General features: G+C 34.0%; 1 protein-coding gene across 3 annotated transcripts in view; it reads left to right on the top strand.

Moving 5' to 3' along the window:
• The window catches only part of LOC109936459 (neuron navigator 1-like), a 471,148-nt gene extending 462,127 nt beyond the window's left edge, over positions 1-9,021 (top strand). For all 3 annotated transcript variants that reach the window (XM_048612092.1, XM_048612090.1, XM_048612091.1), the window contains one exon: positions 2,058-9,021. In XM_048612092.1, coding sequence (XP_048468049.1) covers positions 2,058-2,153 — 96 coding nt within the window. In that variant the 3' untranslated portion in view covers positions 2,154-9,021. The remainder of the gene's footprint in view (positions 1-2,057) is intronic.
• The last annotated feature ends 3,230 nt before the right edge of the window (positions 9,022-12,251 follow it).

The following is a 12,251-nucleotide window of genomic DNA, read 5'->3' as shown; positions in this document are numbered from 1 at the left end:
CTACTAAGCCACAGGATAATGACCACAGATCCAGTAAATATTCCTTACCACACAGGTCTCAACAATAACTGGAGTATGAAACTGTTATGAAAACTGCAACAGGCAAACCAATCAAGCACCAACAGAGATCGGGAAGTACACCTTCAGGACAAAGATCCTGCAGGAGCTTTTAAGGTTGATGTCATTGACAAGAGCCACATTGCCTCCATCATCTAAAAGATAAAGGATAGTGCAAATGAGTTAACCGTATCCTACACATTGCCTATTGAGCGTGAACAAAAGTGGACTGAGTACTTCCTGCGATAGTAGGAACTGCAGATGCTGGAGAATCCGAGACAACAAGGTGCAGGGCTGGATGAACACAGCAGGCCAAGCAGCAACTGCTCCTATGATGCTGCTTGGCCTGCTGTGTTCATCCAGCCCTGCGCCTTGTTGTCTGAGTACTTCCTGCAGCTGGTTCATGCCAATGAAGAAGATGATTTTTAAAGCTGTTTTTTTGGGATGATCAATCACTTGATCTGCAAAATAGAACTACACATGTTGTTTGAATAGTTTTGTTTCAGTAAAGCTGTCATTGAATACCTAGGTAATAGTAAGATGTATGCTATGTTCTGATTTATATATTGGACTGCACAACCTTAAGCTAATCTTGTACCAATGTAAAGCAAACACTCCTTTCCTAAGAACACAAACTTTGTAGCTGCTATTTTGATAAATTGTGACTTATTTACCAGTTATCAAGAACAGAATGTTCTCACCTCCAGCTTCTAGCTTATAATGCACTGATTTTGTGCTCCAGTTCAAAAATGCTTGTCAGCCTTTTTTAGTTTTTTTAAAATTAAGACAAGCTTAGAAATGTATTTTACTTTGGAAGAACTTGCATTTTAATCAAAAGAAATGTAGTAATTCTATTTTCTTTGTGGTCAATACCCTATCTACAGATATGTACAGCTGTCGGTTTCCACCTAAACTGATGCCGTTCAAGGGTGAGGAATGCTCCCTTTGTCAGAATTCTGTTGTCTGCTTGACATCAATTAGCTTTCCAAATTTCTACCACCAAGATATTAATGTCATTTTATAGATGACTACTGCTGCTTCCTCCAACTTGGTGCTTATGCTATTCCTCAAGACATAAACTGTTTGGGATAATCATGATACTTAAGGTTCCAACAAAGGCTTGTTAAGACTGTTATATACAAACATTACCTTCCCAGGCACATAAGTGTCTGAGCTGACATTCCGCTACTCAGTTACAGCAGAGGAATGTGCTTAATTTCATGCTTCAAGTGATCTTAGGGAAGATAGAGTACAAGATCTTTATACACATGCTGTGATGCAGTGATGATATCATGGTCATGTCTCTTAAAGGCATATGGGCATACTGACTGTCAGATGTAACACAACATTGCTCCTATCAGAAGACCACCTGTATCCTCCAATTTGTCACTGTTTTTTTCTCTGTGGTACCTGGATGAGCAACAGTGAGACCAAACATTTGAAGCAAATAACTCACTCACTCTAAACTGGCAATTGAAATGTTACTCAGTCTGCCATATGATTCACTTAGCTACAACTAAATGAAATAGTTGTGCAACTTTAAACCAACAAGATGTTTATGGCAAATGTGATAAACAATTAACAGAGACTGGGGCCTCATGGAGGTTGTTCCTTTGAATAGCTTCTGATCTGAGGTCTTTTCTGTGAAAAAAATGTTTTGTATGAGCTTGGATATTAACAATTTACAATGTCATTTCTAACAATGCAAAATATCTGGCACACACATACAGTGGGCTGAATGCCCTCCTCTTGCACTATGACAGTTCTGTGATTCTGCAAAATACACAAGCTAGTACTGCCAAATTATTTAAAACCGAAAGAACTGTGAACGCTGGAAATCAGAAACAAAAACAAATTGCTGGAAAAGCTCAGCAGGTCTGGCAGTGTCTGTGGAGAGAAATCAGTTAACGTTTCGGGTCCAGCGACCCTTCCTCAGAATGGAGGAAGTCAAGGACTTTGTAGTTCAATCCTAAATATTTTTTTCCATTACTCATTTGCAGATGACTATGCTACTGAGGCTCCAGGAAGCAGCCAATTATACCCAAAGTTGTGAAGGCGAAAACATCATGGAATCGTCTTTGCAATCAACACATTGAGAGGAGAACTACATCAAGGAATATGGGAGCCATCTTGTTTTTAATCATGCCACAACTACACTTTGGATATTGTAGTCCTGAAACAGAAGTATATTCTGTAATAGATGTAGTTAGGTAGGGGGCTAAATTAATGGATGGGTAAAATTGTAGGTGTAAAGCCCAAAATCATATGTAAGTTAACTGTGATCATTTATTGTAAATCATATTACCTAGCCATCTGGAAAAAAACATCTAACTATATGGACTGTTAATGCTGTATTTGTACTTTATAATTCAACCTTCAAAAGTGCATGGCAATCATTTAAGCAGAAACAAATAAGATTTTAGTGAGCTTTATTAAGGTTAACTCCTAATCTACAACTCAAACAATTATAGGAGCCATCGCTGTTCCACTACTGCTGCCATTTCAGATGTCACACTGGTGCTGACTGGAGAACCTCTCCACTAATCTTTACAATTTATTGTGCTCAACACCTCATTAGTTCACACAGCTAAGATATGAATCATGGTGAAACCACTCAAACAGAAATTTTGTTGTTTTCCAAGTTCTAAACTTACAATTGTTCATTTTGTAATTGAAATATCTTTGTGCCCTGAATTTAAAAGTGAAATATTTTCTGAAATTAGGATGTGCATTCAGTTTTAAGGTGGTAATGGGAATATATTCTATCACTCTATTCTTGGCAAGGTCAAGTATTCCAAGTTACTGGGCACTTAAACGACGCAGTGAAAGTGTTTAGTACTAAAAATAGTGATTCCTATACGATGTACACTGGATGCATAATTAACACAAAGATGAAGGCCATCCTATTAGAAGAAATATTACTCTTCTGCATTAAATTGTACCTGACTCCTGTATATGTTTTAGCTTCAAAAATTTATAGAAAGTGAGGAGAAACTGATCATCAAGCTGTGCACTGCACAAGATCGTCAACGAATAAACATGCAATGTAGTTGTGTCCTCTGGTTAATGCCCTGCTAACTGCAAAAACTACTTCATAAAATTATGGAAACTATATAAATAAAGGGTACAATTATTGAAGTCCTACTAAAGCAACATCCCATTTCACATTTAACACTAGACATTTGTCCTGTACAATTGCATGAAAGAGGCAGCAGAATTTAATCTCACTTTAGGCGAATTGCTGGCTTCTAATACTTCCATCACACTTCCTGAGAATTTTCAAGTGATCAGTATTTTCAAATCTGATGCAATGACATCATGAATATCAGTAGCATACGTTTACTGCAGGCAACGTAAAGCTGACAGCAAAGAACATCCATGACAATTGACAATTTTCTAAAGGAATTGCTTTTAAATGTGTAACTATATCATGGGGCACTAAACCTAGCTCTTTCAAGAAGCTTTTAACCACTTTCTAAACTTCTCCCACCTGATCAAGCAACAATACTCCCTCTACTTATTTGCAACTGTTCCCATTTTAACAGAAGGTTGTCATTGTGCAGCAATTATGACTAATTGTAGGACATTCACGTAGAAATGTTACATTGTAAAGTCATTTATACAACTTAATGTAAAATTCTGAAGGTATTGCAATACGTCAAAGTGGTTTGATCAGGCTGCACCATTGAAACACTGCTTGTTAAAATAAGAAATTTTATTTGTGCTACATGATCAACTAATCTTCAGGAGTAAAGTGGAGATTATGATCGAGAACCTGAGCAAATATAGTGTACCTCATGTCAGTGGGATTTTATTTATAATCAGCCATATTCTACTACAATTCTGCATTCCATAGCTGGATGTATGAATTTTCCAACATTTCTACCAAGTGTTGTTGCTGGCTGATTAAGAAAACATTAAAGAGTATTTACTATAGTGTGGTTATTTAGAATGTTTCATTAATTTCAATGAAACACATTCAGAAATTTCACACTTCAAGGATAAATGTTTCAAGTTCACTTACTTCAACAAAAAGACCTCTTCAGTTTTTTAAAAGAAATCAGACATATTATATGTTCAATAATCAAGATGAAGCCTTTGCCATTAAACTGATATTCCGCGTATGGAAATGTTGCACCCTGTCTCGTTTCAATTCATAATATCACTGTAACACGAAACATAAGAAAATGATCTCAAGCATTCAGTTACAATAGGGAAAATAGAAAAAAAAAGAAAATTGGGAATAGGAATAATTTATTGAAATGATTCATATTTCATTTGGACAGACTTATTTTAAAATTGAGCATTTTCTATTTTTACACCAAGATGAAATCTGCCCCATAAGCCGTAATGAGCCTAAGATGTCTTCTTCTGTGTTATTTAGGTTATGTGGCAATTTGGCAAAATATTTAGCATCCTTTGGAGAAATTGGTTCCCTCAAGTTTCTGATTTTTGTGCTGAATGTATAATTTGTTTGGAAGCAGTTGCATTGTATTTGTCTGACCTTGTAAAATATTGCACTTAAAGTGTTCCACCATCAAAACCATGATGGCACATCCTAATTTGAACTAGGGGCTATTTTCAAGATAAATTGTTGATTGAGTCCTGACAAATAGATATTTCAAACAAAGCATACCAACTTTATCATTAGATCGAGGTGCTGACATTGAGGTAATCTTGTTTCCCATTATTCACTTTACAGGTACTGCAAGCTGTGATGGCTAAATATATGGTACATTCTCAAAGGAAAGCTTCAGGCTTGAGCTGTTGCTTAGCTCAAAACAATTCGCACTTAAAGTATGAAAGACTCCATGGATTCTATCGTCTGTCATTAATTACTTTCCAGTTTATCTACGTAGTAATAATGTTTGATTTTCACTCATGGATTATTTTATTCGGTTGAAAATTGAAGTGAATATCAAATATGAATATCATTGACTGAAATGTATGGAAAATTAAATATATCAACAGTTATTAGTTTTGTTTTATCCTAGTTTGGAAAGGAAGTTAGCATTTTGCTATTTCATCTTTCTGCCTAGATTTGGATTTCTACTTTTCACAGCCTTTCTCTTTAAGAGTGATAGAATGAAAACTTCTTCCCTTTCATAATATATTTTTTACAAATATGTGAAATGTTTTAATAGACATAGTGAGTTTTTATTTGATATAACATCCATCTTATGGAGCGGCTCTTAATTTAACATGGATTGCCAAATTGACAATTACAATGAGTGAAGTCAGAAGATTGGTTAATGTCGGAAGTAGAGAAATCCACAGGTTGCTAGCAGTAAGGCGTAATGCTCTGTGTCTGGGAAGGGATAAAGGAAACTTGCAAATTGTGCTGTTGTCCTAGTAATCCTTGCTGTTGATGCTTAAAATGAAAGCAGGTTCCATTCAAAATAACACAGATTTTCCACTTTGATTAGAAGAAAATCAATCCACTGGAAAGAAAGACAAAACAAAATTCAAGCAATGTGTTTCTGCTGGTGAATAGGCAATTTGTATTTTGGCCATCCTCTTAAGATTAAAACACACAACTTGTTGTTCGTTGCATTCTCGTCTGATAAGTAAAATCTTTACTCTTTCCAAATCTGATGCTCTTTACATTTCATTGTACAAGACGTTTTGTACTTTTCAAATTATACATTTATAATTTTATTCAGAGCCTATAGTTTTGCATCTAAGCAATCTTTCTGTTCTTTCTAAAACTGGGACCTTCTTAGGTAAATTCTTTAGCCAACTGAATGCTGAAACATTAAACTTTAACTTAGCAGTGTCATTTGAGTAAATCAACTAAATTGAGATTTATTGAGCAGCTGCTCACAAATGCAACAGCCCCCATCAGCAACCAGGAAGTAGGCATGAAAAAATAGGGCATTGAAATCATGGACCCGTGTGGTTTATTTTTTTGCTGACCTTTTGCATGATTTAAGTTTATTTTTGTTCATTCTTGTTTAACCCAGCTATTCCTAAATATCATTCCGTGACCTGCCTACAACATTTGGGTGTGTTGGAAAATGCAGGTCCATTCATTTCTGAAAAATAACATCAGTAAATGCTAACATTTTATAATTTTAAGTAGGCCACAGTTTAAGTTAACAGAATTTCAGTTATAAAAATTTCACTTCAAAAAGTATTTGGGACCAGTGAGTGGAAAGTATCTCTACATTAATGTCACTGTGCAGGTAGATTTAAACAAATTGTTATAATGAACCAGGTACTGTAATGTAATGTGTTATTTAGAGCCTGAAGGTTTCCTTTGATGTTCTTTATCAAGCTTTTCTGTAATTAAATCAACTGTATGGTGCTGAAACTACGCCTTAAAGATTACAATTTAATCACCTGTTCCAATTCTTTCTATTTGAATACTCAAGGTTAATAGTACTGTTTCAAACCAGCTAAAAGTATTGTATACAAAAATATTAACCTAAAACCTCTGCAATGTCTAGTAGTTTTAGATTAAGAGCAGGTTCACATTTTGAGTGTACTCTGTGTATGAATAAGTACCACATTTATACTACTGTTTGTCAGAGCAAAAAAGATATTAATGTTTATTTTCTAGTACACAGGTGAGAGTTGGCACAGAGTCAAAAATTATCCAACAGCTTCTTTAGTTGGTTTAAATTTGAAACTAGTAACATATTTTCTGTAAAAAAAAAAAAACCCTTAAATTCGTTTGATTTCTTTGAAACATAATTTGTAAAAAGTGAACGACGGTTGTATCTGTGAGGTGTCCTAGTAGCTTCAGTACTATATCACTAAACTCTTAATAGAAAGTTCCGATTCAAATCCCAGTCTCAAGTTGACAGTATTGTACAGGCTTCAATAGAAGAAAGTTTAATGTGCTGTATACAACTTGTAATGTGGAAAAAGTGGAAAAAAACTGCTTTTGCCAGTAATTCAACCATGGCCAAGCATTACCTATCAAGTTGTAACATCCAACTCTTAGTGAATGCAGAGAATTCATTTTGAAAGGGCGAGGGGAAAAGTTATAAAACCAAATACAAATTTGGATTAAGGGATGACATCAGTAACTATAATTCCATAACATCATTTAGTTTCTTTGACCTGGAAGTTTTTTTAATTTAATAATGACGCCAAATCAACTCAAAGATGACAATAGTTGACTGACAATAATTGTTTTAATTTTTGGTGTTTTATTAGTTCACAAGTTTTCACTCAGTAGGATTGGCCAGGAACATACATTAGATTACATATTCTGTAGGTCTATTACATGAGGTCTTGTAGAGTGTCACTTCATGTACAAGTAATATTATATCCATCTCTCAATTCCTCAACCTCATAAGACAAGCACATACAAATACGAGTCAAAGCACAAAATTTTCACATATCATTCAACCTGGCTGAACACACTGAAATCCACCCATTCCTGTGAATTCCAATAAATCAAATTCGTGCCGGAAAGTGGTTAGATGCTACCCATGCTGCTTATCAACTTTATCTAATATACTGTGTTATCTGCTCATACAGGTCTTGCCATGAAGTGAAGGAAGGGAATAGCTTTAAGATTCCTTGCAATTGGCTAGCAGCAGAGCAATAATTCCAGTTTAAATTTCAGTGGTTTTCAATATATACCTTGAATGTGGTGCAAACTTTAATGGAAAACTTTGTGAATATGGTGTTAAATAAAATGAGTAATGGTATCATAATTCATTGTGCAGCTGGAATACAAAGAAACTTTACAATCAGAATAGAAAAAAGTTTGAGGCTAGGGTTATTTCAAAGAATACCTTTGGATTCATATGGGTAATATCCAATTGTTGGCAGTTGTTTTCACTTAAAATCAAACAACTGGAAGTTATAAACCTGGATGTTTGGTAATGATTTTTTTTATGGATGGCAGTGATTGACTTGAATGCTGTTTTTTTTCCCCCCCCATTTTCACAATGTAATTATTTTAAAAATATAACTTTGGGGGTTTCCTTCTTGAACCATTGTTGACTGAAATGCACTTTACAAAATTAAAAAAAAATGTTCCTTCCTGCATATATGTTGGTTGATATATGGGTGGGAGATAAGGATGCATTCATGTGAATCAAGACAAAATATATCTCTGTCAATTTGGAATACATAGTAAACTAGCATCTAGGATTATGTAGGTATGGTTAGTTTTGAGTTGTTTTCTGTTCCAAATGCAACTGTTATTTGTGCCTTGTGTGTTGTCCCACTCAATGGTCACTCAATCTTGTTTATTCAGAAAGCCAAGCAGTAATATTTGGTTTTGGGCAGTGGTAAATAAAGGGCCATATGGATTGTCCATTCATGATACATAGCACTGATACTCAGTTTAATTACATCCAATGAAATCAAATACCAGATACTACACATATCAGTGGCTGGTCCAATACTGTTCACTTTCCACCACCATTCAAGAGATATTACGTCTTTTGGCTGTATAGTTTTAGACATGCCATTGTCAAACCAGCCATCAAATAAATTGCAAACAAAAGTAACCTTAGAGGAAATTATACAATCCTCTTATCTAAAGGATTTCTATAACTCTTTTAAATCTTGTACATTTCAGCACTGAGATCTTAACATCATATTCAAATATCCATCCATATAAAATTAACGTGACTTCCACAGGATAAACACCACCAAATTCTAAATAAGCAAGTTGTAGAATTCTTCTGACTTGTAATCAGATTAGTCTGACGGAAACAATTTTTATTTAATTATTAATAATTATTTTCTACAGCCTTAGACTTGTGGTTATATAATAGTTACGGAATTTACAACAACATCGAAGTTATCAGTTCACGTAAAACCATAGTAAATTAATTTCTGCAATTCTGCTAATTTGCGATACAATAAAATGACCATGGAAACATTTTTCTAATAAATATATCTAGTACCTTAAATATCCAATTGACTTCCTAATGTTGTACAAGAAAAGGGAGCTTCCTTCCCTACCTGCAACAAAATCAGAAGTTGCTGGAAAAGCTCAGCAGGTCTGGCAACATCTGTGAAGAAAAAAATCAGAGGTAAGATTTTGGGTCCGGTGACATTTCCTCAGAGGAAGGGTCACCGGACCCAAAACATTAACTTTGTTTTTTTTCTTCACAGATGCTGCCAGACTTGCTGAGCTTCTCCAGCAACTTCTATTTTTGTTCCTGATTTACAGCATCCACAGTTCTTTTGATCCTTCCCTACCTGGTCTGATCTACATATGATTTCAGTTATAAGCTCTTTTCTTTTTATCATTTGTGTTTAAGCATATAGCTTTTTTTTTGTACTCTGATATGTTTTCCAAAGCTGTGTAATACAACTGATTATTCTTTTTCTATTATTTGTGTCAATATACTCTGGTAAAAAAAAAAGTTTGAATTGGTCACTAAGTGGAAATTCACTCTGAAATAATCAAAGTAAGCTGACAAATTTTAAAAGATGGCAAATATTTACAAATTGTGTTTCCTATGGTTGAATCTGCTGGCAGTACCTTTACATTTTCTGGTCAAATATTTTTAAAAAAAGATACTATTTTTAAGCAAAAAGTTGCAGAATGCAAACTTATCTAACAAAGTAATTTAGTTGAATTAGTTAAACTTTGAGCATATTCCACAAGTTAATTTTGAACCTTATTCATGTGAAACATATCTGCACCAGTTTATAATACTTGTTGCTACAGCAACATGAAACTTCTTATAAAAGCAAAAAAAAAGTAAAATGCAGATTAAGTGTTCACCATTGTGCCACAGTTTTCAATTATATAAACATATATTTGGTGCTTGTTTCTTCATGTAAATATACACTGCAGCAACCAAAAATTGAAATGTTTAATCTTGGTCAACTGTGTAAATATGCAGTATGGAAAAACTCATTGACAATGGTCTGTTGTTGCCCTAAAATGTTGTACATGAATAACTTGCATTTCTGGTGTTTAAAAGAAGAATTCTTCTCTCACAGCTGTTTCTTTTTAATGCAGATGACCTTGTGTTAATGATAACTAGTGAAACAAGGTCATGGCAATTGATAGAGATGAATATCAAGACCCTTTACATGCAAGTAACTTCATTATTTTTCTTAATTGATACCTTCCAATACCAGAAGGTATCTGTGATATTTAGACAGTGTGCTTGATAGATGCACTATAAATAATTTATGTGAGCAGTTGTGGACCAGCGGGTGTTCCTTTGTGTTTATGTATAAGAAGACAATTGAGCAAACTTTTAAAGAAAGCTGAAAACATATAAACAGTAACTATCTGTTAAGCATGATAGTATGTCATGGCATCGTAATATTTTGCTATTTAATTTTTTTTCGAATGTTATTCAATGTAACTAGAAATGTTATTAATGAAGTTAAACTCTTAATTTCACTTGTGTTACTTTTATAATTCAAATGGTTCTTTATACAAATGTAGAGGTGAACAGTTACTCTGAATTTATTATCAGAGTATTTGCACAGTTACTGGTTAGGTAATTAAAAAGAAAACTGCCTTTTACAGTATAGAATTTTTTACAGGTTTCTCTTGTGTCATGTTTTTGGAGTTGTAGGATATATTTGAAGAGGTTTTTTCTGTACGTATAGAGTTTGGACTACCACTTTCAAGCCTATGTGATGTGCTTCTAATGGTTATTTCTGATAGTGTGTGTGGATTAATGTGCTAAACAGAAGCAATGATTTATTGTGAGAGGCTAGGCAACAATTTCTATTGGCATTTTAAAGATCCGCTCCACAAAGATGATTGGAAATCTGTTTTATTGGATTGCTAATAAAGCTTCTTTTTGATAAGCCCTTAGAATTTGTCAGCCAATATTTATGGAATTAATTAAACTAGTGGAGGCATTTCCCTTTGGTTTAATTGTATCCAGTTGGATAGCTGAAATGCTAATTTTGATTGGATGATTTTGGGTCTGAATATACTCAAGTGTTTTCATCTCTTCTTCATTGAACATATTGGATGTAAAGTTGAAAGACTTAACGAGGTATGTGTCAGGCATTATTCTCTTTCACCAGATATTAGAAGTATATTCAGTCAGTGTTATACTGTTTAATGCACAACGTCCTTTATTCTTTAGTCATACATAGACTTGGACGTAATGTTTAAACATTAGTAAAAGAGTATCCAAAACTCTATGCAATTTTGCTGTAATACCTCAGCCTTAAAATGATATATTAAAATCCAAAAGAAATTAGAAATATTTTAGGACTCAAAATATCAACAAATACGATCATATTTTAATAGTTTTCAAATCCTATGACAACCAAATAGAAAGGAACAAAAACAGAATTTGCTGGGAAAGCTCAGCAGGTCTGGCAGCATCTGTGAAGGAAAAAAGATCAGAGTTAATGTTTTGGGTCCGGGGTGCCGTTCACCAGACCCAAAACATTAATTCTGATATTTTCTTTACAGATGCTGTCAGACCTGCTGAGCTTTTCCAGCAAATTCTGTTTTTGTTCCTTATTTACAGCATCCGCAGTTCTTTCAGTTTTTATTTCCAAATAGAAAGGATGTTGTCTCCTCATTTATCCATTTTAACAATTAAAGATAATTTAGTTCTAATTTGATATTCTATGTGCATTGATGTTTACTTTAAAAATGCAGAATTAAAGTGTGATTTTATTTGTTAAAACAACTAAAGTAAAATAATTTCCACAGGGAGATCCCTCTAAGATGTAAACTGATTTGATAATCTGAATTGGAAAGATCTATGTTTCTATAATCCCAGAAATACATTTTTGTCAGAACATGAAAGAACAAGTGCAAGAATCAGTTTATACCCAAACAATGAAAGTGGAGGAGCACAGCCAATACAGATTGCTGAATGGTCTTGTTTATATTCCATTAAGTTGGATTGCTAGAATTTAAAAGCATTAACATTACAATGTTTACTAAACTGTGAAGTCATAGACTCCCATGTTAGCATGTTATTATGTTTGCTCTAGGTGCTCTGTTTTCAGTTACTTTTTATGAACAAGTTTTGCAAAGCAGTTCTTTGTAAACTCGCTTTATATTTTGTACATTATAATGTATACAATGTATATAGGCAATGTCAGCGACAGCAATCATTTAAAATGTCTGTAGTCTTTCAAAGAAACTAATGGATTCTGTACTTTGTGCCAGAGTAAGTTATCAACCACCTCTGCTCTTGGCCTAATACCAACCTGAAGCATGTTTCTTCGACAACAGAATTATCATCTGTCTAACCTTCTGTCCATTAAAGTGATGC

The sequence above is a fragment of the Rhincodon typus genome, chromosome 25, assembly GCF_021869965.1.
Source record: "Rhincodon typus isolate 14 chromosome 25, sRhiTyp1.1, whole genome shotgun sequence".
Lineage (NCBI taxonomy): Eukaryota > Metazoa > Chordata > Chondrichthyes > Orectolobiformes > Rhincodontidae > Rhincodon > Rhincodon typus.
Note: the sequence above shows the minus strand (reverse complement) of the source record. Positions and strands in the feature narration are given on the sequence as shown.